This window comes from Amblyraja radiata, chromosome 30 (genome assembly GCF_010909765.2).
Source record: "Amblyraja radiata isolate CabotCenter1 chromosome 30, sAmbRad1.1.pri, whole genome shotgun sequence".
NCBI classification, from domain to species: domain Eukaryota; kingdom Metazoa; phylum Chordata; class Chondrichthyes; order Rajiformes; family Rajidae; genus Amblyraja; species Amblyraja radiata.
Window position 1 is genome coordinate 9,424,460 of NC_045985.1, and position 26,503 is coordinate 9,450,962.

A 26,503-nucleotide genomic window follows, 5' to 3' on the forward strand; every position below is an offset into this window, starting at 1 on the left:
ATGAACGGATCGACAGACAGACAGCTCTGATTTCAGTTGCTGTTTATTTCACTCTTTCCACATTTACATTCCCCCTGGTTTTATTTCCGCGCTCAATGGGGTTTCACGACGCGGAATTTGCGGATTAAATTTTCGTTCAGTGCTGACCTGTGTCCACCGGGTTTCTGCCCCACAGCCCCTGAGCCCCGCTGCTGACGCCGGTCCCGGGACCCGACCCTTTTACACACCCGGAGCGGAACCGGAGCAGATTCTCAGCCAGTTTTTATCCACAGTACCGATCAAAGGATAAAGTTTTTCCGTGAATTTATTCCGAGTGAAGGTGTGGAGATGGGAGTTGGTGTCCGCGTCGTAAAATGAAACTGTCCCGGACTCGTAACTGAGATAAACTCCCACCCTCCCGGGGATGGGACGGGCAGGGAGAGGGGATGGAGGGGAGGCGGATGCATCAAACTCGTCACCCCGCCGCTCGATGCTCCAGACTCCAGTCTCCGGGGTCGGTGTGAACTGTCCCTTCCTCTCGACAGACTCTGCGGCGACCCCCAGCCTCCAGCTCCGACTCCCAGCCACCTCCACCTCCCAGTAATGTCTCCCCGACGTGATTCCTTCCGATCCCAGCACACACCCCCGGACTGTAAACCTCTTCACGGTGTCAGGGAGACTCCTCACGGTCCCGGTTCCTCTCACCCTCTTCCGATCCTCAGACACCTCGAGACACGGATGCGCTGTTTCCACATCCAGGGTGACGGAGACTGGGGGTAGAAGCAGAGAATCAGAGAGTCCCCGGGGGTCGGGTTGAGACCTGGGCAGCGCGGCCCCGGGTCCGGGGAGAAGCCGCTCGGCCTCAGGTACAGGCGGGCGGACAACTGACACCTTGTCCGGGGTTTCACCGCAACAACATCGGATGGACAACAGACATCTTTGCCGGAGATTTTCTCCCGGTTGGAGAGGTGAATTTCGTGGCCATTGGGGAACCGGAAGGGGCGATATCGTGCGATTGGTAGGTATGTTACAATACTTACCTTCAGCGGCGCTGCAATTCTGCCACTGGCCGTGTGCGCGATTTTGGCGCGTTTGAGGGGGGGAGGGGGGTGGGGGGCGGGGTTAAAACGCGGTTTTTTCCCGACCAAGTTCTGGCATATTTTGTTGGAGTGCAAGATTTTGCTTAAGAATCGTTCCGACGGCCGTTCTGTATGTTTTAAAAAAAAAATTCGCCCGACAAGTTAATCGCTGGCGTGATTTTAAAATCAGCTTCTGAAGCCGTCAACGCCGACAACGGGGACGGATTTTATTTAGGGGACAGGTAAAATAAAGTAGTTTATTTTTATGTATAAAAGTGTTTCCTAAGATGCATTTAATTCATATTTTAAGTTGCGAAACGGTGATTTTTCCCCCCGATGAACCGGCAGTGTTTTTGCTGCCGATATGGGGGACTAAAATCAGCGCACCCTCAACGTTCCAAATGGTCCCGTTCCAGAAAATCCCACTCGCAAGCTGATTTAAATGGCCATTAATTTACAGGTATTAAACATTAAATTCCTTCCATTTGGCCTATAAACCCATGGCAATGAGATTTAAAAATTATGTTATTTTGTGAATTCTTGTGTGAATGTTATTTGGACACTTAGGCTATTTAAAAATGTTAATCTATTCTTAAGAAATGGATAGATGTTTAGATCTAGTAATTGAATTTTGCAATTAGCTACAATTAGGTAACTAACTAATTATATGCTTTAATTTCAAGTCATCTAAGTAAGATTGTTTCATATTTGTTTCAGAATGCTTCAATCTATGATAACGGAAAATTTCTTTCAGTTCTCTTAAATTTTAAGAAAGTTATGGGCTTTTGGCTGTCCTCGATCACAGCTTTTGTGTTAAGTCAATGAAAAAGCAATAGGGAACAAGATGCCAATTTCCGAGTATGTAAATGGCCATAACCTTTTTAATACTGAAGATATGAAAGTGAATTAGGTGTCAAACTAAACTTATTTTTATGCTTTATCTGATGGGATAAATTAAAGACTTGATTTAAAAAATCTCAAAATTTTGTAACATTGCTACGATTGGGGCGGGAATTTCAAGAGGCGGGTGGGGACTAGTGCGGACAGTGACGATGGACGAGATATTCGGATTGGCGGGAGATATGAAGTGATGTATTCAGAAGCTCGGGATCCCGGGGCTGCGGGAAGACCTTCCCCCCAACAACATCGGATGGACTAGCAACATCTTTCCCGGTGATATTTCCCGGTTGATGAGGGGAATTTCATGGGCATTGGGGAACCGATGTAGCGGCGCCGTGGGATTGGGGCGGGAATTTCAAAAGGGAGTGGACAAGCGCGGAGAGTGAGGATGGACGAGAGATTGTGATTGTCGTTAACAAATGAGGAGGTGTATTCAGAACCTCGGGACACTTCTTCAGAATTTCGGAAGTATTCCGATATTTTGCTGGTCATGGTGGTAGATGGTGGTGGGGGTTTTCTTGAGAGGCGGTGAGACAGAGGGAGGGGTGTGGCTGTCGCTTGTGTTCAGGGATCTCCCATCTCCAGCTGCCTGTGTGAAAGTGAATCTTCCCGGCAGCTGCGTTTGCTACTGGAATAAAACGACAATTCCCCCTCAGCCCATAATTCCACACAAGCTCAGCATCTACACGTTACTCACATGTGTCTGATAAATGAGGAGAAATTAATCTATGTCCGTTTGATGTAACAGAATGAATTGCAGATGCAAGTTTACTAAAGAGACAGAATGTGCTGAAGTAATTAACAGAGGCTGGGTCAGCATCTTTGCAGAACATGGATAGGTTTTGTTTCAACGATAGACACAGAAATCTGGAGTAACTCAGCGGGACAGGCAGCATTTCTGGAGAGAAGGAATGGGTGGCATTTCGGGTCGAGAGCGAAGTAAGGGGAGAGGATAGAGATCAAGGGAAATGTAGAATAGATGATTGTTAGCTGGGAGAATGTAACAACAATGCAAACAGAGATAACATGTAATCGGAGACAGTCAAACTGCTCGGAGAACTGCGAAGGAGAGGGATGTGCAAAGGAAGGGTGACTTAAAGTTAGAGAAGTCAATATTCAAACCGCTGGGATGTAAGCTGCCCAAATGAAATATGAGATGCTGTTCCTCCAATTTGCGCTTGGCCTCAGACTGACAATGGATGAGGCCCAGGACAGAAATATCAGTGTGAGAATGGGAGGGAGGGTTAAAGCGTTTAGCAACCGGGAGATCAAGGAGATTTAGGCGGACTGAGCGGAGGTGTTCAGCGTATCGATCGCCGAGCCTGCGCTTCGTCTCGCCATATAGACAATAGACAATAGGTGCAGGAGTAGGCCATTCGGCCCTTCGACCCAGCACCGCCATGATAATGGCTGATCATCCACAATCAGTACCCCACAATATACAGGAGTCTACATCTGATCCTGTGGATGCAGTAGATGAGGTTGGAGGAGGTGCAAATGAACCTCTGCCTCATCTGAAAAGACTGTCAGGGTCTTTGGACGGAGTCTGAGGGGGGGAGGTATAGGGACAGGTGTTGCATCTCCTGCGGTTGCAGGGAGAAATAGCTGGAGAGAGGGTGGTTTGGGTGGGAAGTGACGAGTGATGATGGTGAGATGGGAAGTTGTGCCTAGCGGTGGGATTCTATCTCCACCCAACACAAGTGAGAGGCGGATACCAGCGAGAGGATTGTTTTGATAGGCCAATTGTTGGATGAATGCCAGGGAGGAAAGGACAGGGGTGTGGGAAGACACAGCTACCACTCTCAACTTCTTTACGCAGAGAGTGGTAGCTGTGTGGAATGAGCTTCCAGTGAAGGTGGTGGAGGCAGGTTCGTTTTTATCATTTAAAAATAAATTGGATAGTTATATGGATGGGAAAGGAATGGAGGGTTATGGTCTGAGCGCAGGTATATGGGACTAGGGGAGACTATGTGTTCGGCACGGACTAGAGGGGTCGAGATGGCCTGTTTCCGTGCTGTAATTGTTATATGGACACACGGTGTGAGATAAGGATGGAAGGGGTGTGAATCGTGAAGCCCGAGGTAGGGATGTCCATGGAGGATGTGGTGGAGGATGTGGTGGATGATGTGGTGGAGGATGTGGTGGAGGATGTGGTGGAGGATGTGGTGGAGGATGTGGTGGAGGATGTGGTGGAGGATGTGGTGGAGGATGTGGTGGAGGGGAGAAATTGATACGAGTCCAGGTGAGGTACAGGAAAATATGGTGGGTGGTCGGGGGGTGGGGGGAGGGTCCAGAAGCTGCAGGTGGATGGGGTGGGGGATGGAGGAGGAAGGTGTGCGTGTGTGTGTGTGGGGGGGGGGGGGGGGGGGGGGGGGGGGGGGGGGGGGGGGGGGGGGGGGGGGGGGGGTGGGGGGGGGGGGAGAGTAGGAGGATTATGTTAGTTTAAAAAAACACAGATCATTCAATTTCTTTACCGTAAGGTGATAAGCCACTCCGCTTAATGGCATCAGATATTTCTGTTATCATTGTGCTCAACACAAAGGGGCGATAGATCGTTTCAAAGGCCGGGGCAGCATCTGTCACTGACAACGATTCAGTATCAACACTCGCACTGCAAACAGTAAACACATGGTGATACATTGAGCATGTCATTGGTGTTACATTACACATCCACACAGAGTTTCAGTCAAGAGCATGTCCTACCTGCTCTCCCGACCAGCTTCATCCTGAAATAAATAAAACACAAAGCTCAATTCATTGAGATACAAGAAATGCAAAATGCCATCTTATATAAAACACAAAGTGCTGGAACACGGCGTAGCAGGCAGCGTTTCACGAGGATGTGGATTGGTGACGCTTCGGTTCGGCCCCCTCCTGTACATCATCGAGACCAAGCGTAGACTAAGTGACCCAGGTCTGCGGAACATCCCGGTTACTAAACATTCCAACACCACTTCTCATTTCCATATTGTTCTTCCAGTCCTGGGCCTCCTCCATTGACAGAGTGAGGTCACACGCTAAATGGAGGATCGGCACCTCATATTCCGCTCGGGTAGTTTACAACACAGCAGAATGAACATTGACATCTCCAATGTTAGGTTACACCATCTCTCTCCCCATTACCCCATTTCTTCCATGTGCCCAGCTTAATGAGCTTCCACTTTTCACACCAACCCGCTCTCTTACCCATTCCCCCAGATCCCTTTCTCCTCTAATCCTCCATCTGGCAACATATCTCTCCTCTTTTCTTACTTGGCCCCCTTTCTACACTTTTCATCTCTAGCCGATGTCCACACAACTGCCAGTCAAACCTCCCTCGCCTGTATCCTTTGCCAGTCATGAGGCTTTGTCAAACTCCATCGCTTTTCCAGCTCCCCGCCCCTCACAACAACAATCTGAAGAAAGGTCCCGACCCGAAACGTCACCCATCCAAATCCCCCACAGATGTTGCCGAACCCGCAGAGTTGCTCCAACACTTGATTTTGTTCCTGAATTTATTGGGACTGGTGGTTCACATCACAACAGAAACCATTCCATAGAACTTTAGGAGCTGCTGAAAATTCCCATTTCCCAACTCTGACCCCAGCTGACACAGCCTGAGGGTATTACACGATTGAACAAAGAACCAAGAATGTGTAAGGAGTGTTAGTGAAAAATCTGCCATTGATCTGAGGATCAAACTTACAGGAAAGACTGCACACTTCGTGAGTTTCTTTGGCTAATTAAAGGAAAATTAACGGAATTTAATATTATCTTGATTAGTACGGGTGTCAGGGGTATGGGGAGAAGGCAGGAGAATGGGGTTAGGACAGGTAGATCAGTCATGATTGAATGGCGGAGTAGACTTGATGGGCTAATACTGTTCCTATCACTTCTGAACTAATGATCTTATTATCATCACATGTACTGAGGTACGGTGATAAGCGTTTGTTTGGATGCTGTCCTGTCAAAGAAAAAACTGTACATGTGTAAAAACAAGCCATCCACAGTGTGGAGATAAAGGATAAAGGGTACAACATTTAATGCAAGATTAAACATTGAAGTATCAGATCATGATAAGAAAGTGAATTGAAGATGAAATATCAGGTGGTCTTTCAAAAGTTCCACTAGAGATTCAGTCAAGATAATATAGAACCCTCTACCATAGGAGAGGTAATTTCATGGGGAGGTGGATAAAGGTGGATAAACACGAGAGATGTGGCAACTGTGGGCACTGCTGGTGGATGTTGTGAGTAGGTGGGGAGAGACTTGTGCGGAGCAGGAAAACTGACAGCAGTGGATGGGCCGAATGTCCATGATGTAGAGAGGGGAATTTGGGGCATTATTGTCGGATGTGGTGAGTAGATGGAACAGATGGAACATTGACCCAGTAATGAATTACTGGTAAATGCAGCATTTATTTCAGAAATTTAACCCACCATTTTGTGTCTGTGCACTTTCACTTATCCAAACTGTAGTGTAACTCCTCACCTTAAGAAATATCACATCTGCCTTGTGGTCGATCTGTTCCTGTAACTTTGAGAGTTCCTCTTGAATGGAATTTAAATTCTCTTGAATCTCGTGAAGATTTTTCTTCATTCTTTTTACAATCTTTTTCTCTTCCTCACGGATATCTCCAAGGAAGCGCTGCTCTTTCTCAGTGAATATCTGGTGCAGTTCAGCAAACTGGGATGTGATCTGTGACTGAAGGTTGTGTGACTCTTCCTGTCAGATATAAGATTAAAATCAATATATTATGTCACTCTGCTATGTTTCTTCATGACATGGAAGGTGACATTTAGCTAGTGAATCTCGAGTCGTGCAGAAATAGTCCCTTCGTAGCAACATGTCCATGCTGGGCTCTGTACGTTTCTACACTAATTCTATTTGCCCGTATGTAATCCATAGCTTTCATTACCTTCGTAATTTTAGAGCTCGTCTTGATAATTCTGAAATATCTGGTGAAAGTAATGTAACCAACCAAGGCCTTATCAAATCTGGTTGATTGTGTAATGCACCGGGTTTGATAAAGGGAACTTGGGGTTAAGAAGTAATTAGGAGATAGTGTATAATATTGTAAGTTTTAATCTACAATTTGAGAGGGAAAAGGGTAAGTCGGAAGTGTCAGTGTTACAGTTGAACAAAGGGGACTATGCATGGCCGTCCGAAGGGGGGGGGGGGGGGGGTGCGTTGGGTGCGACCGCACCCCATTTTTTTCCCCCTAAGAAAAAAGTCACCCAAATAAACCCCAAAAAAATCGATAAAATTAAAAATTGGGAAAAGAAATCAACGTTTCCACTTTGGAAAAGGCCAGTTCTCTGTTCTCCCGTCCCCGGGCGGGAGTGGCTGAATCTGAACCCAACGGCTGTAACCCCAACACCAGATGCCGCTGCGGCGGAGCCCGCTCCCCTCGCCCCCCCCCCGCCGCCGGGGCCCCAAGCCATCTTCCCCCCACACCACTCCCGCTGACCCCCGCTGGGCCCACTCCACCCCTGCTGGGCTCATGCCACCCCCTCTGGGCCCACGCCACCCCCGCTGACCTCGGCTGGGCCCACGCCACCCCCGCTGGGCTCATGCCACTACCGCTGGGCTCATGCCACCCCCGCTGGTCTCATGCCAACCCCGCTGGGCCCATGCCACCCCTGCTGGATCCACGCCACCCTCGCTGACCCCCGCTGGGCCCACGCCAACCCCGCTTGGTCCAAGCCACCCCCGCTGACCCCCGCTGGGCCCACGCCACAGCTGCTGGGCCCACGCCACCCATGCTGGGCCCACGCCACCCCTGCTGGGTCCACGCCACCCCCTGCTCACCCCCGCTGGGCCCACGCCACCCCCACTGACACTCGCTGGGTCCTCGCCACTCCCACTGGGCCCACGCCACCTTCTTCCCCCCACCCGCTGGGCCCGCGCCACCTTCATCTTTGCTCCCCACCCTACAAGAAAGAGGGGGGATGTGAGAGGGGGGAGGGGGAGAGAGAGAGAGAGGGGAAGGGAGAGGAGAGAGAGATTAGGGAGGGGAGAGGCAAAGGGGGATTATCTTGAGTGAGATTAAGGTAGGTTTTAGAGCTATTATATTTTCTCCTCCATATGAATAATATTAAACAATATCAAATAATATCAAACAATTGGAACTGCTTTCTTTTCCTTGATAACAATACTGAAAAATATGAATTCCATACTTTGTGACATAAATACACATTTTAATGGGATCATTATATACAGTTGTAACATTTCCATTTTGAGATTGGGGGGATGGGGGGGGGGGGGGGGGGGGGCAAGTATGCGTCAAGCCGATAGCCTAATCGTTAAAGAGTCAAAAGATAGCATGATCGATAAAGAGCTGAGACGAGGAATGGGAGCTGCCAAGGAAAGGTACTCTGAGAAGTTGAGGAGCAACTTCTCAGCTAATGACTCTTCTTCAGTTTGGAAGGGCATGCAAGAAATCACCAGCTATAAGAGGAAAGCCCCGCGCTCTTTGGACAATCGTCAGCTGACGAACGACCTGAATGAGTTTTACTGCAGGTTTGAAAATCAGAAATGTAACACTGGTACCCCCTCCCCAACAAACACAGCCAGACCCCAGTCTGCAAAGAATGGACCCGGCACCCTCTCCTTCCCATTCACCACGTCACACCTACTTAAGGCAAGACTCCAGTATGAAAAGAGTGGACCCTTTCCCACCCCAACCAACACTTCACACCCACTCACAGCCTGACCTCAGTCTGCAAAGACTGGGCCCTTCTACACCCACCCCACTACAATCACCACTTCACACCCAATGACTGCACCTCCACAGACACCTCTGTTAAGCTTCTCAAGTTTGCGGATGACACAACCCTGATTGGTCTGATCCAGGATGGGGATCTCTGTACTCTTTTCAGTTTGACACATTTCCTGTAACATGGTGCCCAGAACTGAACACAATATTCCAAATACGGTCTCACCAACGTCTTATACAGCTGCAACATGACCTCTCAATTTCTATACTCAATACTCTGACTGATGAGGGCCAAAGTGCCAAAATACTTTTGACCACCTGATATACCTGCGACACGACCTTCAAGGAACCATGCAGCCATCAACCATTCCTCTGCCCACCTGGCTAATTGATCCAGATCCTGCTGCAATCTTACACAACCATCTTCACTATCTGCAAAACCACTCACTTCTGTATCATCAGCAAACTTACTAATCTTGCCCTGTTCTGTGATATTTCACAGAAGCTGGAGTAACTCAGCGGGCCAGGCTGAGTATAGAAGTTGGGAGGTCATGTTGCAGTTGCATAAGAAGTTGGTGAGGCCGCATTCAGAGTATTGTGTTCAGTTCTGGGCACCATGTTATAGGAAAGATGTCATCAAACTGGAAAGGGTACAGTGAAGATTTATGAGGATGTTGCCAGGACTAGAGGGCCAGAGCTATAGGGAGAGGTTGAGTAGGCTGGGACTCTATTTCATGGAGCACAGGAGGATGAGGGATGGTCTAATAGAGGTGTATAAAATTATGATTTGAATAGATATGGTTGAGTCTTTTGCCCAGAGTAAGTGAATCGAGGAGCAGAGAACATAAGTTTAAGGTGAAGGGCAAAAAAATTAATAGGAATCTGTGGGGTATGTTTTTCACACAAAGGGTGGTAGGTGTATGGAACAAGCTGCCAAAAGAGGTAGTTGAGGCAGTGACTATCGCAACATTTAAGAAACAGACAGGTACATGGATAGGACAGGTTTGGAGGGATATGGATCAAACGTGGGCAGGTGGGACTAGTGCAGATGGGACATGCTGGGCCGAAGGGCCTGTTTCCACACTGTATCACTCTATGACTCTATCTTTCCCTCTCAAACCCATTCTCCTGTCTTCTCCCCATTACCTCTGACACCCGTATCAATCAAGAATCTATCAATCTCCTCCTGAAAAATGTCCATTGACTTGGCCTCCACAGCTGTCTGTGGCAATGAATTCCACAGTTCACCACCCTCCGACTTAAGAAATTCCTACTCATCTCCTTCCTAAAGGAATGTCTTTTAATTCCGAGGCTGTGGCCATTGGTCCTAGACTCTCCCACTAGTGGAAACATCCTCTCCAAATCCACTCCATCCAGGTTTTTAACCAGGCTGGGACAGACGACAACAGCTTCACACCGTGTCCCAAAGCTTGTGTCCTGTCCTGCATCACCCAAGGCAGCAGAGATGTTATAGGAGAAGGCAAGCACCGTAACAAAGCAGCTCACGATGGTTTGGGTAACATTCAGGAATGTCTATGCATGTCACATCATGAATATTACTGAAGAACGGTCTTGACCCGAGCTATAATCTATACCTTTTCTCCAGAGATGCTGCCTGACCCACTGAGTTACTCCAGCACTCTGTGACATGTCACCTATCCATGTTCTCCACAGATGCTACCTGACTCGCTGAGTTACTCCAGCACTGTGAAACGTCACCTATTCATATTATCCGCAGATGCTACCTGACCCACGGAGTTACTACAGCACTTTGTGACTATTTTCCCTTCACCCATCTGCCCAAGCCCACTCTCCCCCCTCCTTTCCTATGTTCCTTTCCACCCATAAACCTCTCTCTGCCTTTACATTTCACTCCTCTTTCAAATCTGCTCCACTTATCTACATGCATTTTTCTTCTTAACTTTTTAGTCATAGAATGATGCAGTGTGGAAACAGGCCCTTCAGCCCTACTTGCCCACACCGACCGACATGTCCCATCTAAACTAGTCCCACTCACATGCGTTTGGCCCATATCCATTTAAATCTGTCCTATCCATGTACGTGTCCAAATGTCTCTTAAACATTAGGATAGTCCCAGCCTTAACTACCTCCTCTGGCAGCTCGTTATATGCACCCAGCACAAAGGTGTGAAAAATCTACCTCAGATTCCTGTTAATTTCTGAAATATTAGTCTTAAATTTGGTTCAAAAATGCTCCAAAACAAGGCTCAGAATGGATCAGAGCATCTAAATCCCCTGAGCTTCCAGGGCCCTTAAGTGGGCCCTGGACCCTGACATCGAGGGACTTCATGCTTCGCGCTCATGATGTGCGCTGCGCGCACACTATTTCACATTAAGTTTTTTGTAATCCTGTCATGCCACCCCCCTTTTTGAAAAGCTTCGTACGGGCCTGCTATGGAGCCATGAGGGAGGATTGGCCAAAATTGACTGGAAAGATACTCTAGCAGGGATGAAAATGGAAAAACAATGGCAGGTATTTCTGGGAATAATACAGAAGTTGCAGGAGCCGTTTATTCCAAAGAGGAAAAAAGATTCCAAGGGGAGTAAGGGGCGACCGTGGCTTTCAAGGAAAGTCAGGGACAGTATAAAAATAAAAGAGAAGTATTACACATAGCAAAGATGAGCGGGAAGCAAGAGGATTGGGTAATGTTTAAAGAGCAACAGAAGATAACCAAAAAGACAATACGGGGAGAAAAGATGAGGTACGAAGGTAAGCTAGCCAAGAATATAAAGGAGGATAGTAAAAGCTTCTTTAGGTATGTGAAGAGGAAAAAAATTGTTAAGACCAAAGTTGGACCCTTGAAGCCTGAAAAAGGTGAATTTATTATGGGGAACAAGGAACAGGCAGATGAGTTGAACAGGTACTTTTGATCCATCTTCACTATGGCGGACACAAACAATCTTCCTGATATAGTAGTGGCCAGAGGGTCTGGGGTGGTGGAGGAACTGAAGGAAATCCACATTAGGCACGAAATGGTGTTGGGTAGACTGATGGGACTGAAGGCTGATAAATCCCCAGGGCCTGATGGTCTGCATCCCAGGGTACTTAAGGAAGTGGCTCTAGAAATCGTGGATGCATTGGTGATAATTTCCCAATGTTCTATAGATCAGTTACTGTGGATTGGATGGGGAACTAATGTTATCCCACTTTTTAAGAAAGGAGAGAGAAAACAGGGAATTATAGACCAGTTAGCCTGACCAGTGGTGGGGAAGATGCTGGAGTCAAATAAAAAATATTAAATAGCGGCACAATTGGATGGCAGTAACAGGATCGGTCCGAGTCAGCATGGATTTACGAATTGGAGATCATGCTTGACTAATGTTCTAGACTTTTTTCAGGATGTAATTGGGAAAATGGACAAGGGAGAGCCAGTGTGTGTAGTGTACCTGGGCTTTCGGAAAGCATTTGATAAGGCCCCACAGAGATTAGTGGGCAAAATTAGGGCACAGGGTATTGGGGGTAGAGTGCTGACATGGATAGAAAATTGGTTGGCAGACAGGAAACAAAGAGTAGGGATTAACGGGTCCCTTTCAGAATGGCAGGAAGTGACTAGTGGGGTACCGCAAGGCACAGTGCTAGGACTGCAGCTATTTACAATGTACATCACTGACTTAGATGAAGGGATTCAAAGTAACATTAGCAAATTTGCAGATAACACAATGCTGGGTGGCAGTGTGAACTGTGAGGAGGATGCTATGAGAATGTAGGGTGACTTGGACAGGTTGGGTGAGTGGGCAAATGCATGGCAGATGCAGTTTAATGTGGATATATGTGAGGTTATCCACTTTGGTAGCAAAAACAGGAAGGCAGATTATTATCTAAATGGTGTCAAGTTGGGAAAATGGGTAGTACAACGGGTTCCGGGGGTCCTTATTCATCAGTCAATGAAAGTAAGCATGCAGGTACAGCAGGCAGTGAAGAAAGCGAATGGCATGTTGGCCTTCATAACAAGAGGAGTTAAGTATAGGAGCAAAGAGGACCTTCTTCCGTTGTACAGGGCCCTAGTGAGACCACACCTGGAGTATTGTATGCAGCTGTGTCGGCCTCATTAAAGGGGGCAATGAGGAGGAGTATAGAGACATAATAAGTAACTTTGTGGAGTGGAGTGCACACAATAACCTCCATCTTAACACCAAAAAAACCAAGGAGATAGTTGTGGACTTCAGGAGGGGGAGGAGGAGGACTCAAGCAACACCAATCGCCATTAAGGGCACTGAGGTGGAGGTGGTCGCTAATCACAGGTACCTTGGGGTGCAGCTTGACAGTGAGCTGAACTGGAAGTGTCATATGGAGGCGGTGTACAGGAAGGGACAAAGCCGACTGTATTTTTTAAGGAGGCTGAGGTCATTTAACATCTGCCAACCCCTACTGTGCAGTGTCTACCATTCAGTGGTGGCCAGTGCTCTGTTTATTGCTGTGGCCTGTTGGGGAGATGGCGCCCGTATAGCGGATAAAAACAGACTGGACAAGCTAATCAGGAAGGCCGGCTCAGTGGTCGGGACTGAGCAACGAACGGTCCAGCAGGTGGCAGAGGCCAGAACTCTGAACAAACTAGGTTCTATAATGACCAACCCCACTCACCCACTCCATGCCCTGAAGGTGATCAAGAGCAGCATCTTCAGTCAGAGGCTGATTGCACCAATTTGCAAAACTGAGAGACATAGGAAGTCCTGTTTACCAGCTGCTATAAGATTATATAATGCGCATAAATAACTGCACTTTTTATTAAATTAATTGTATTTTAACTTGTATTTTAACGTATTTTAACTTGTTAAGTATGGAAGCCTTTTGAGGAAATGTGTGGTGTTATGTCTGTCTTGAAGCTGTCGTGGCACTGTAATTTCCTGAAAAGGATTATTAAAGGTATAATCAATCAATATAATCAATCAATCAATCAATCAATAATTGGAGGAAGGACATTCTTGCTATTGAGGGAGTGCAGCGTAGGTTTAGAAGGTTAATTCCCGGGATGGCGGGACTGTCATATGCTGAGAGAATGGAGCAGCTCGGTTTGAATACTCTAGTATTTAGAAGGATGAGAGGGTATCTTATTGAAACGTAAACGATTATAAAGGGTTTGGGCATGATTGAGGCAGGAAACATGTTCCCGATGTTGGGGGAGTCCAAAACCTGGGGCCACAATTTAAAATTAAGGGGTAAGCCATTTAGAATGGAGATGAGGAAACTTTTTCACACAGAGAGTCGTGAGTCTGTGGAATTATCTGCCGCAGGTGGAGGCAGGTTATCTGGATACTTTCAAGAGAGAGCTAGATAGCGTTCTTAAAGATATGGAGGTTTCACGGCAGTCGGGTCACGACCCATGACCCGTACTGTTGCTACGCTACTCCAAGTGGATTACACGCGATGAACTGCAGGTAGGCACTTACCATTGTTTCCAGCGTAGCGGGCCCGTTAAAACCCGCTGAAATTGTCAATTTTTGCGCTGTAAATAATTATGGAAATCGGGATAAGCGTGAGAGACAGTTAACACACTTCAGAATTCCAAAATGTGAGGAGAAATGACGGTAGATAGAAGCGAGAGCTGAAGGGACAACAACAGTCAGAGTGCTTGACGAACATTGGCCGTTTGCTCACTGCATTTCATCAACTATGGCATTATTTGTGTTTTTTCTTGATTCTTTTGTCATCTAAAAAGTTTCAGAAGTGATAAATCTGGCTGGAATTTTTTAAATCGCCCATGGTTCCCAAGTGGGTTTTCACATACAAAATGAAAACACATCTGAAGAAAATTTTACAGCCAGATTGATCACTTCTGAGAATTTTTAGATACCAAAGGAATCAAGAAAAAACACAAACAATGCCTTACTTGATGAAATGCAGTGAGCAAACGCGATAATTCCCAATATTTTCAGTTCCGATATCTGCACGGCCCATGTTTACCAAGCACTTTAGCTGCTGTTGTCCCTTCAGCTCTCGCTTCTCCATACCTTCATTTCGCTTCTCTTTTAGAATTCTAAAGTTGTGTACATGTCTCTCACACTTACCCCGACTCCCACAATTTTTTTCAGCGCAAAAATTCAACATTTTGGCGGTTTTTAACAGGTAGGAAAGTACGCGTTTCTAGCATTAATAACATGTACCGGAAGTGACGGATGTCCTCCAGATGGATTGAGCGGCTCCGTGCGTCGAGCCTTATGACCCAGCGACCTTACGTGCAACCGCCCTATAGCGGAGTCAGCGGATCTGGGGAGAAGGCAGGAACGGGGTACTGATCAGCCAAGATCGCATTGAATAGCGGTGCTGGCTCGAAGGGCCGAATGGCCTACTCCTGCCTTTTGTCTATTGTCTATTGTCCATTGCCCCATCTGCGCTATTTCCACCTGTCCGCATTTGGCCCACTTGGTTCTAAATTTTTCTCTCCACGAATTTGTTCAAATATCATTTAAATAGATTTACTAGAATGTTGCCTGGGTTTCAGCAACTAAGTTACAGAGAAAGGTTGAACAAGTTAGGGCTTTATTCTTTGGAGCGCCGAAGGTTAAGGGGGGATTTGATAGAGGTTTTTAAAATGATGAGAGGGATAGACAGAGTTGACGTGGAAAAGCTTTTCCCACTGAGAGTAGGGAAGTTTCAAACAAGAGGACATGACTTGAGAATTAAGGGACTGAAGTTTAGGGGTAACATGAGGGGGAACTTCTTTACTCAGAGAGTGGTAGCTGTGTGGAATGAGCTTCCAGTGAAGGTGGTGGAGGCAGGTTCGTTTTTATCATTTAAAAATAAATTGGATAGTTATATGGACGGGAAAGGAATGGAGGGTTATGGTCTGAGCGCAGGTATGTGGGACTAGGGGAGATTATGTGTTCGGCACGGACTAGAAGGGTCGAGATGGCCTGTTTCCCTGCTGTAATTGTTATATGGTTATATGGTTATATGGTTATATGGTTAAATATTGTTATGGTACCTGAATCAACAACCTCCCCTGGCAGCTCGTTCCATTTACCCACTATCAAAGTTGCCCTTAATGTTCGTATTACATCTGTTCCCTCTCACCTTAAACCTATGCCCTTGCATGCTCGACGCCCCACTTAGTGTAAAAGACTGAGTATTCACCCTAACATTTTGTTTTGTGATATTATACACCTGCAATAGATCATTCTTCAGACACCTGCGCTCCAGGGAGTAAAGTCCTTGGCTGCCCAACCGCACCCAAGATCTCAGGTCCTCGATTACTGAGCTCTATAGAGGTGCCCATTATTACAGGCATCACAGGGATCAATTACTACACAAAATAATGAAATCGATAGGACAAAGCCTCACCTGAACTCCAGAAATGCTCTCTTTCTGTTCCTGCTCCATTTGCTCGATCTCTGATTTCTTTTCTGTGAGAGATTCGAAAGAATATTTCACCTGTTCCTGGGGTTGGGTTTCAGATCAGAGAATTAAAATGTCAGACAATAAAGAAAATATTACACATTGATGTGATCAAAATCGATTTGGTTTTACCTTGTAGAATTCAATTGCTTCTTCTATCAGCATGAAGCTGTGAGACTTGTGTTCCTGCGCAGCTGCACAATTCAAACAGATCAGTTTCTTGTCCGTTTCACAAAACAGCTTCAGTTCTTCCTGATGTTTCTCGCAGTGAAGTTTACTTTCCTTCTCTTTAAGATTCGGGCTCAGTGCTCGAGCTTTCTCAGCCAGTCTAACCAAGGCCCGATTCACCCTCAGGGTGCGGTCAGTAAACTCGTCTCTACATTCCGGGCAGGAGTTTCTCGCCTCCCTGTCCCAACTCTGTGTGATACAGGAGCGGCAGAAGTTGTGCCCACACTCCAGTATCACCGGATCGGTGAAGAAATCCAGGCAGATGGGACAAACTGCCTCCTCGGTCCAACTCTCGACCGGGTCTTTCGAAGCCATTTTATCTTCACTTCCTGGTTCAAAAGGTTTTCACTGACGTGGAGCTGCTGAATATGGGCGGTCACCTGACCGTCACACGGTGGCACAGCGGTAGAGTTGATGCCTTACAGCGAATGCAGCCCCAGGTTCGATCCTGACTACGGGTGCTGTCTGTACGGAATTTGTACGTTCTCCCCGTGATCTGCGTGGGTTTTCTCCGAGATCTTCGGTTTCCTCACGCACTCCAAGGCATGAGAAATGTAAAAAATTGGCTTGGTAAATGTAATAAATGGCCCTAGTGGATGTCGGATAGTGTTAATGTCCGGGGATCGCTGGTCGGCGCTGACCCGGTGGGCCGAAGGGCCTGTTTGCGCGCTGTATCTCTAAACTAAATTAAACTCAACCCCTACAGTACCGTGTCGCTGCGCCCGCTGCCGTCCCGGGCAATGAATGCTATTTGGCTGCAAGTGTTCAGTGTGAAGATGTCCTGGCCGCTTCCAACTCACCTCACACGAGGGAGGGGTAGATTGGACATTAAACTGGCCTGAATATGGACGAGAAAGACTAAGGTAGGACAGAAAGGGACGGGGCCCGGCGCTAAGGAAGCCTCGGGTGTCACCTGAGGAGACGTTGCACCTGTTGGGCAGTGGAACCCGCCGCCCGCATCTCCGTTCACAGCCCGGGATCAGGATGGACGGAGACCTCCCTCCGCCCTTATTTTATTCCACAACAGTGCACCTGTCTCTCAAGCAGCAGTCTTCGGGGCAATCTATGTTTGCGTGTATTGTTTAAAGGGTCTTAAATGACCCTCTAAAATTCATAGCAGTTTGTAAAGGTTCACTGTGTCTGTCTGAAGGGTCTCAATCCGAACCGTCGCCCATTCATTCTATCCAGAGATGCTGTCTCACCCAATGAGTATCTCCAGCAGCTTTGTCTACCGGATTCTTTGTCTGTTGATCAGTTTAGTTTAGTTTAGCTTTGAGATACATCGCGAAAACAGGCCCTTCGGCCCACTGAGTCCGCACCAACGAGCGACATATCAGGTAGCATCTCTGGAAAATAGCAATAGGTGGAGTTTCGGGTCGAGGCCCTTCTTCAGACTGAGATTCAGGGGAGAGGGAAACTAGAGGTGTGGAAAGGCATAGAACAGATCACAGGCCGCACCGATGACCAAAGAGCCCACAATGGTCCATTGTTGGCTGTGGAGGAAGTGACAGCAGGCGATACAAACAGCAAAACTAGCACGACGACTATGGGGGGGGGGGGGAGGGGGGATATGGAACCATAGACACACAGCCCGTAGAAGTTCATAGTTGCTGAGGTAAGCGTTATGCAGTGTTCAATGGCCTTATGGTTGTTGGGAGGAAGCCCTTCCTGGTGGTCACAGTTTGCAAAGGTTCACTTTATCTGTCTGATGCTAATACTTCCGAGATGGCGCCCAACCAAGGCGTCTATTTGCGTGTGATGCAGATCTACAATCACATATTACAATCGCCCCACACTCATAAATCTCTACTCCCACCTCAACATTTCTCACTTTAACTTTGATGGGACTTTGCTGGCTTAACCTTGCACTAAACGTTATTCCATCATCGAGTATCTGTCCAATGTAAGTGGCTCGATTGTAATCATGTATTGTCTTTCTGCTGACTGGATTTTACTGTACCTCGATACACGTGACAATAAACTAAACTGGAAAGCCGTATTCCCCTTCGATAGACACTAAATGCTGGAGTAACGCAGTGGGACAGGTTGCATCTCTGGAGAGGAGGAATGGGTAACGTTTCGGGTCGAGACCCTACTTCAGACAGCCTCGACCCGAAACGTCACCCATTCCTTCTCTCCAGAGATGCTGCCTGTCCCGCTGAGTTACTCCAGCATTTTGTGTCTACGTTCGGTTTAAACCAGCATCTGCAATTCTTCCTACACTCCGAGGCATATTCCACTTGTTGCTTCTCTCTCTCTCTCTCAATTCTGTGCTCATTTGATCCTCGCACAAATGGGAAAGACCCCCTCGCACCCATCCCCACCTGCGAATCATGTCCTCTCTCCGCAGATCCTGCCTGACCAACTGCGGACCCATCCCAAGCCCTATCCCAAGACTATCACAGCTTTGTCCACCCACACAACAGAGGTCTGGGCTCAGGCAAAAACGCCTGAGTCAGAGATTTTGCAACCCACGTTGTTGGGAGTTGGGAATGCTGATTACAAATCTGGAAGATTACAGACATTGGGAATGGAATGGCAACATTCCTTGAATGAGGAGTGAGGATTATTTACTAACATTGGAGCCAGGAACAGAAGTGTGTCCCGCAGTTTAAGGAGGATAAATTGTGAGGAGTGATTTAGATGCAAACTCAGATTAAGGACAAGTAAGAATTTCATTACTCCGCCCCGTTACATATGACAATTAACAACTCATGACAATTTCTCTCTGTTGGGCTGAGGGCGGCGATTAAAGTTTCACCTGATGGATTGGGTGAAAGAAGGGAAGAAACAGAGGCAGATAATCAGAGGAAAATATGTAAAAGGGGTTGGTTCATTGAAATCAAACCCACTTACAATATTGTAGGTCAGTAGATTAATACAACAGATACATTTAATACCCTGTTGTATTTGGATAATTCACACGACCAGTAACATCCATAAGAACCGAATAGAAAGATTGTATTTATTTGAATGATGTGCTTGGTGCTTCTAATACTCCAATTGAAATAAACACAAATCGCTTTGGACAGTATAGTTTGCTTTTAAACTCTGTTTGTGAATGTCCCTGTCTGTAAATTGACTCCTGCATTTCAGTTGCCATTCCTGGCTGCACTTCAAAGAGAATTCCACCAGTAAAGCACTTTGTGGTCTCCTAACAGAGATGCGAGGACATTGTGTAAATGTAAGCGGGTTGTTGCTGTACGCGCTCGATCTTGGAGGGAATATTCCATTTCGATGCGCAAACAGGGGTCGTGGATAGACGAAGTAGCCGATGGCGTCCGCGGGCTTGGAATGGACTTTGGCCACTCGGTTTTCTCTGAAACGGCGAGAGAGCGAAGGGAAGAGTCGGGGCTCGAGCAGAGGAAAGCGGGAGCTGGTTGGAAACTGGCAGTGAGGGAGATGAAGCGTTAAAACGGTGAACGAGCGCAGGAAGCTGCACCGATACAGACATGATGTACCTGAGAGAGAGAGGTGAGGGAGGGGTCTGGGACAAGGAATGATCTACGTATCCTACAGAGAGACAGGCAGAGCCTGAGCACAACGGGCTCCCACCTGGAACCGGGAATTCGGTTTGAACCCATTCTTCCAAAGATCCATTCGAAGAAAACTAATCTGTTGCGTGGAGAGCAAATCCTGCAAACACGCGGTTAATTCAGACGCTGTGGCATCAGTCTGAAGAAGGGTTTCGGCCCGAAACGTTGCCTATTTCCTTCGCTCCATAGGTGCTGCTGCACCCGCTGAGTGTCTCCAGCTTTTTTTGTGTGCCTTCGATTTTCCAGCATCTGCAGTTCCTTCTTGAACACGCTGTAAATTCAATGAGTCGGCGGACTTTAGGCCCCGGGGGAGCCCGGAGCTCAGGACCCGCCGCCCGCGGCTGCTGCTGAACCCGCGGGAAGGGAGGTTGTTTTAATCATTATATTTTCACAAAAGTAATTTCTGTTCCGTTGCCGGACGCTGTTAACGCGTTAAAATAAACGGATCAACAGACAGCTCTGATTTCAGTTGTTGTTTATTTCACTCTCCCCACATTTACATTCCCCCTGGTTTTATTTCCGCGCTCACTGGGGTTTCACGACGCGGAATTTGGGGATTAAATGGGAGCCGTTCGTTCGGCGTCCACTGGGTTTCTGCCCCACTTCCCCTGAGCCCCGCTCCTGACACTGGTCCCGGGACCCGACCCTTTTACACACCCGGAGCGGAACCGAGGCAGATTATCAGCCACTGGTTTTCATCCCAAATCCAGAAGTAAGGATAAAGTTTCTCCGTGAATGTATTCCCATTGAAGGTGTAGAGATGGGACTTGGTGTCCGCGTTGTAAAATGAAACTGTCCCGGACTCGTAACTGAGATAAATTCCCACCTTCCCGGGGATGAGACGGGCGGGGAGAGGGGTTGGATGGTCGGTATCTGCAACAAAGTCGTCACCCTGCCGCCCGATGCTCCAGACTCCAGTCTCCATGGTAAGCGGTTCCGCTTCACCCCTCTCCACAGACTCTGCGGCGACCCCCAGACTCCAACCACGACACTCCGCCACCTCCACCTCCCAGTAATATCTCCCTGATGTGAATCCCTCCGATCCCAGCACACACTCCAGGTATGTAAACCTCTTCTCGGTTTCAGGGAGATTCCTGCAGTACTCGGCCAGTCTCACCCTCTTCCGATCCTCAGACACCTCGAGCTGCAGACCCGATGTTTCCTCATCCAGGGTGACGGAGACTGGGGGGAGAAGCAGAGAATCAGAGAGTCCCCGGGGGTCGGGGGGAGACTCGGGCACAGGCGGGCGGATAACTGAAACCTTGCTCGAGGTTTCACCCCAACCACATCGGATGGACAACATATCTTTCCCGGGGCGTCCCAATCGGGCTGGAGAGGGGAAATTACGCGGGTTATCGGGACCGGGAGGGCTCGGGGCATGAGGAAAACGAATGCGTAAAGTGAGGATGAACGAGAGATTACGGGTGAAGATGGAGAAATAAGGCGGGTATTTAAATATCTTGCCAGTAGATGGAGAGGGAGAGGCAGATTGGAAGATGAGGAGACTGGTGTGAGTTGTAATTAGAGGTGGTTAAAGAGGATGTAGAGATGTGGGGTGGAGTTGCCGTGATCATATTGAGTGGGAGTGGACTGGACGCACGAGGCCACTGTTTTGGACACTGCTACTGTTTCCTTACTTTCTTTAGAGGAGGGTGGATTTGATTTGGTTGTACAACCAAGAACACTAATAATAATAATAATAATAATAATAATAATAATAATAATAATAATAATAATAATAATAATAATAATAATAATAATAATAATAATAATATCTTTTATTGTCATTGCACGTCAGTGCAACGAGATTTAGTATGCAGCTCCAACCGATTTACAGGAAAAGTAAAATAAATAAATAAGCTGTGTGACGTGACCATCCGAGGGAGACTGTCCAGGGGGGTGGGTGGGGGGCACTCAGCAGGGCCTCGTGATCTCATTGTAAAACAATATGTGAACTTTATTGAGGGACTTGACAATGTTTTGCATATAAGGCTGGTCCTGAAAGCAAAAGCAGGTGGGATCCAAGGTGAGTTGTAAAATGGTTCTAAAATTGTCTTGGTGGTTGGAGGTGGAAGGTAGCGGTAGAAGAATGTTCTGTGTGGATGTCTGTGACTGGTGGTGTGCAGCAGAGATCGGTGCTGCAACCTTTGCTGTTTATGTTATATTTTCCTGGCTTGGATGTGAATGTAGGAGGTGTGAAAGGTACGTCTGTGGAGAATGGGAAATGTGGGTAGCGAGGAAGTCTGCCAATGTTCGCAACAAGGTGTAGGCTAGATCATCGAAACCTTATTGTCATGCAGGGATATCAATACTGGAGGACGCAGTTTTCTTTACACACAGAGTTGTACGAAGTATCAGTTTTACCTCGTTTGATGATATCAGATGTTTCTCTCAATGCCATGTTGTAGAAAAAAGTGAGATCAAACTTGTCAATCGGCATCGCACCTTCTACCACACACATTGGGTTGGCTTCAGCACTAACCCTGCAAATATTTAACAGCTGGTTAGAAACTGAGCATTCGCTGTTTTTTTTAGCTGTACTATAAAAGCATACATTGTTTCAGTCAAAAGCATGTCCTACCTCCTCTTGTGACCAGCTTGCTCCTGAAATAAATAAAACACAAATCTCAATGGACTGAGATGGATCGTCATGATCCCGACGGCGGGTATTTCACCAAATTGCTACAAAAAACCCTCTGATAATTCCCACTTCCCAACTCTTTGCCGCTGTCACACAGACAGAAAGTGGATATTGGCGTAGAGACATCGAACACGGGGGAAAGCATTAGGAATGTGGATGAAAGTAACTGCGAGGTATGCAACTTATGAGTAAGACCGGGCAGGTCGTGGGATTTTATCTGGAGAAGATGCCAAAGATAATAGTAGGTATGTTGCAAAGCCTACCTGAAGCGTCTTTGAAAATCTGCCGCTACGGGTGTGCGCGATTTTGGCGCCGTTTAGAGGGGGCAGGTTTAAAACGCGATTTTCTCTAGGCTGTTCAAATCGAAGATGTTCAGCCTAGTTAATTATTAACGAAAAATCGCTGGAAGACCCCGTCGCAAAAGCTATTATTAGGTTTAAAGGCCTTGAATAATAGTTATAGTAGTTTAAAAATCAATCTCTAAACCCGCGACCGCCAGCAACCGCAGGGTCTCATAAAGCAGACAGCTGAAGGAAGGTTGTATATTTTTACATTAAAAAGGGCTTCTAAAGATCCCGTTATACAAAGTTTAATATTGCGAGTAGCTCATTTTGGGCCCATTATATCGCGCAGTATTTTTCTGGGCATTTGAGGGCACAAATCTACCGCAATGTGAACGTTCTAAACCAGCGCGTTCCACAGGAACCCACTGGAAAGCTGATTTAAATGGGCATTTATTTACAGCAATTAAACACTGAATTCCTTCCATTTGGCCTATAAATTAATGTAAATGAGATTTAAAAATCATGTTTTATTGTGAATTATTTGTGAATATTATTTGGACATTTAGGCTATTTAAAAATGTTAATCATTTATTAAGAAATGGATAGATGTTTAGATCTAGTAATTGAAGTCTGAAATTAGCTACAATTAGGTAACTAACTAATTATATGCTTTAATTTCAGGTCATCCAAGTAAGATTATTTTATATTTGTTTCAGAATGCTTCAATCTATGATAACTGAAAATTTCATTCAGTTCTCTTAATTTTTAAGAAAGTTATGGGCTTTTGACTGTTCACGATCACAACTTTTTTGTTATGTCCATAGAAAATCAATAGGGAACAAGATGCTCATTTCCGAGTATGAAAATGGCCATAACTTTTTAAATACTTGAGATATGAAAGTGAATTAGGTGTCAAATTAAACTTATTTTTATGCTTTATCTGATGGGATAAATGACAGACTTGATTTTTAAAATCTCAAAATTTTGTAACATTGCTAATAATAGGATGGAATATTTTAATATCAGCGGCGGATTTAAATGGGTGGGGGTTGGAAATATTATCACTACTTGTGGGGAAAAGAAAGATAAAACCTGAAATGCGTGATGGCCTTTAATAAATTCCACAAGAAATGCAGTAAAGAGAACGTGGAACTAACAGGGTGGCCTGAAGACAATATTGCAGATATATTTGCTGGTGGGATAAATACATGAGGGTTCCTGGAATTTGGGGCATTATTGTCGGATGTGGTGAGTAGATGGAACAGATGGAACATTGGCCCAGTCCTGAATTACTGGTAAATGCATCATTTATTACAGAAATTTAACCCACCACTTTGTGACTGTGCACTTTCACTTCGCCAAACTGTAGTGTAACCCCTCACCTTCAGAAATATCACGCTGTCCTTGTGGTCTAACTGTAACTGTAACTTTGAGAGTTCCTCATGAATGGAATTTAAATTATTTTGTATCTCTTGAAGATTTTTCTCCATGTCTTTTACAATTTTCTTCTCTTCTTCCTGGATATCTCCGAGTATGCGCTGCTCTTTCTCCACGAGAATATGGTGCAGTTCAGCAAACTGGAATGTGACCTGTGACTGAAGGTTGCGTGACTCTTCCTATCAGAGAAAGATAAGATTCAATATATTATGTCACTCTGAGTGCAGGAAAATGGCATTCGGCCCAACATGTCCACGAGCTTCGACACTAATCCAATTTACATGTATTTATTTCGTGGTTTCATTACCGAGGCAATTCAAGAGCTTCTCTCAATAATTCTGAAATATTTTGTGAAACTAATGTACAATCACATAATTCCCATTTCACCATTTCAATTCCCTGCAACCTAAACTATTTGTATATGTCCATTAACCCTCACAGGACAGAACCAGGTCACCAGAACTAGCAGAAAGCAGCACCACTTAGAATGACAGACTTCATAGAGTCATACAGCAAGGGGTGCTAGATACCGACAAACACGTCCCATCTACGCTAATTCCACCTGCCCGCATTTGGCCCAGATAGCTCTAAAACTTCTCTCTACACGAATCTGTTCAAATACCTATGAACTGTTGTTATGGTACCTGACTCAACTCAATTAAGTTACAGAGAAAGGTTGAATAAGTTAGGTCTTTATTCTCTGGAGCGCAGAAGGTTAAGTGGGGACTTGATAGAGGTCTTTAAAATGATGAGAGGGATAGACAGAGTTGATGTGGATCAGCTTTTCCCTTTGAGAATAGGGAAGATTCAAACAAGAGGACATGACTTCAGAATTAAGGGACAGAAGTTTATGGGTAACATGAGGGGGAACTTCTTTACTCAGAGAATGGTAGCGGTGTGGAATGAGCTTCCAGTGGAAGTGGTGGAGGCAGGTTCGTTGGTATCATTTAAAAATAAATTGGATAGGCATATGGATGAGAAGGGAATGGAGGGTTATGGTATGAGTGCATGCAGGTGGGACTAAGGGAAAAAAGTTGTTCGGCACGGACTTGTAGGGCCGAGATGGCCTGTTTGCGTGCTGTAATTGTTATATTCTTATATTATAAATACTCATCTGGCAGCTCGTTCCATGCACTCGCTATCAAAGATGTCCTTCACGTTCGTTTTAAATCTTTTCCCTCTCACCTAAAACCTATACCCTCACATTCTCGACCCCCCTACTAAGGGTAGCAGACTGGCCATCCAATGTATCCTGCCACAGACTATTCTTCAGACTGTTGCGCTCCAGGGAGTAAAGTCCTTGGCTGCTCAACCTCTCCCAAGTGTTCTGGCCCTCGACTAATAAGCTCTATAGAGGTGCCAAATTATTGCACACTTCACAGGGATCAAATCTACACAAGAACATTAAATCGATAGCACAAACCTGAACAACAGAAATTGTCCATGTCTGTTTTTGCTCCATTTCATGGATCTCTGATTCCTTTTCTGTGAGAGATTCGAAGGCAGATTTCACCTGACCCTGGGGTTGGGTTTCAGATCAGAGAATAAAAATGTCAGAAAATCAACACGACACGACACTAGACACAATGAAGTGATCAGAATCGGTTTGCTTTTACCTTGTAGATTTTAACAGCTTCATCTACCGGCATGAAGCTGTGAGACTTGTGATCCCGCCCAGCTGCACAAATCGCACAGATCAGCTTCTTGTCCGTTTCACAAAACAGCTTCAGTTCTTCCTGATGTTCCTCGCACTGAAGTTTACTTTCCTTCGCTTTGAGATTCAGGCTCAGTGTTCGAGCTTTCTCAGACAGTTTCGCCAAAGCCCAACTAACCCTGAGGGTGCGGTCAGCAAATTCCTCTCTACATTCCGGGCAGCAGTTTCTCCGCTCGCTGTCCCAACTCTGTGTGATACAGGAGCGGCAGAAGTTGTGCCCACACTCCAGTGACACCGGATCGGTGAAGAAATCCAGGCAGATGGGACAAACTACCTCCTCGGTCCAATTCTCGACCGGGTCTTTTGCAGCCATTTTATCTGCAGCTCTCCCTGGTTCAAAATGTATTCACTGACGTGGATCTGCAGAATATGGTCATGGTCATGTGACCGTCACTGTGGCGCAGCGGTAGAGTTGCTGCCTTACAGCGGAGAGAACCGAGTTCGATCCTGACAACGGGCGCTGTCTGTACAGAGTTTGTACGTTCTCCCCGTGATCTGCGTGCGTTTTCCCCGAAATCTTGGGCTCTTCCGAGGCTTGGCAAAAGTACAAAATGTCCCTAGTGGGTGTAGCATAGTGTTAATGTGCGCGGATCGCTGGTCGGCGTGGACCCGGTGGGCCGAAGGGGCTGTGTCTCGAAACTCAACAGTACCGTGT

At 46.5% G+C, this 26,503-nt stretch overlaps 1 protein-coding gene across 1 annotated transcript in view; it reads right to left on the reverse strand.

Moving 5' to 3' along the window:
* Positions 1 to 702: 702 nt before the first annotated feature.
* The window catches only part of LOC116989864 (E3 ubiquitin-protein ligase TRIM69-like), a gene marked incomplete at its 3' end in the record, with an annotated part of 58,616 nt that continues 32,815 nt past the window's right edge, over positions 703 to 26,503 (reverse strand). Inside the window, exons 4-7 of the mRNA XM_033047438.1 lie at positions 24,080 to 24,106; positions 4,662 to 4,684; positions 4,433 to 4,569; positions 703 to 749 (exon numbers count right to left, since the gene is read on the reverse strand). Coding sequence (XP_032903329.1) covers positions 703 to 749; positions 4,433 to 4,569; positions 4,662 to 4,684; positions 24,080 to 24,106 — 234 coding nt within the window. The remainder of the gene's footprint in view (positions 750 to 4,432; positions 4,570 to 4,661; positions 4,685 to 24,079; positions 24,107 to 26,503) is intronic.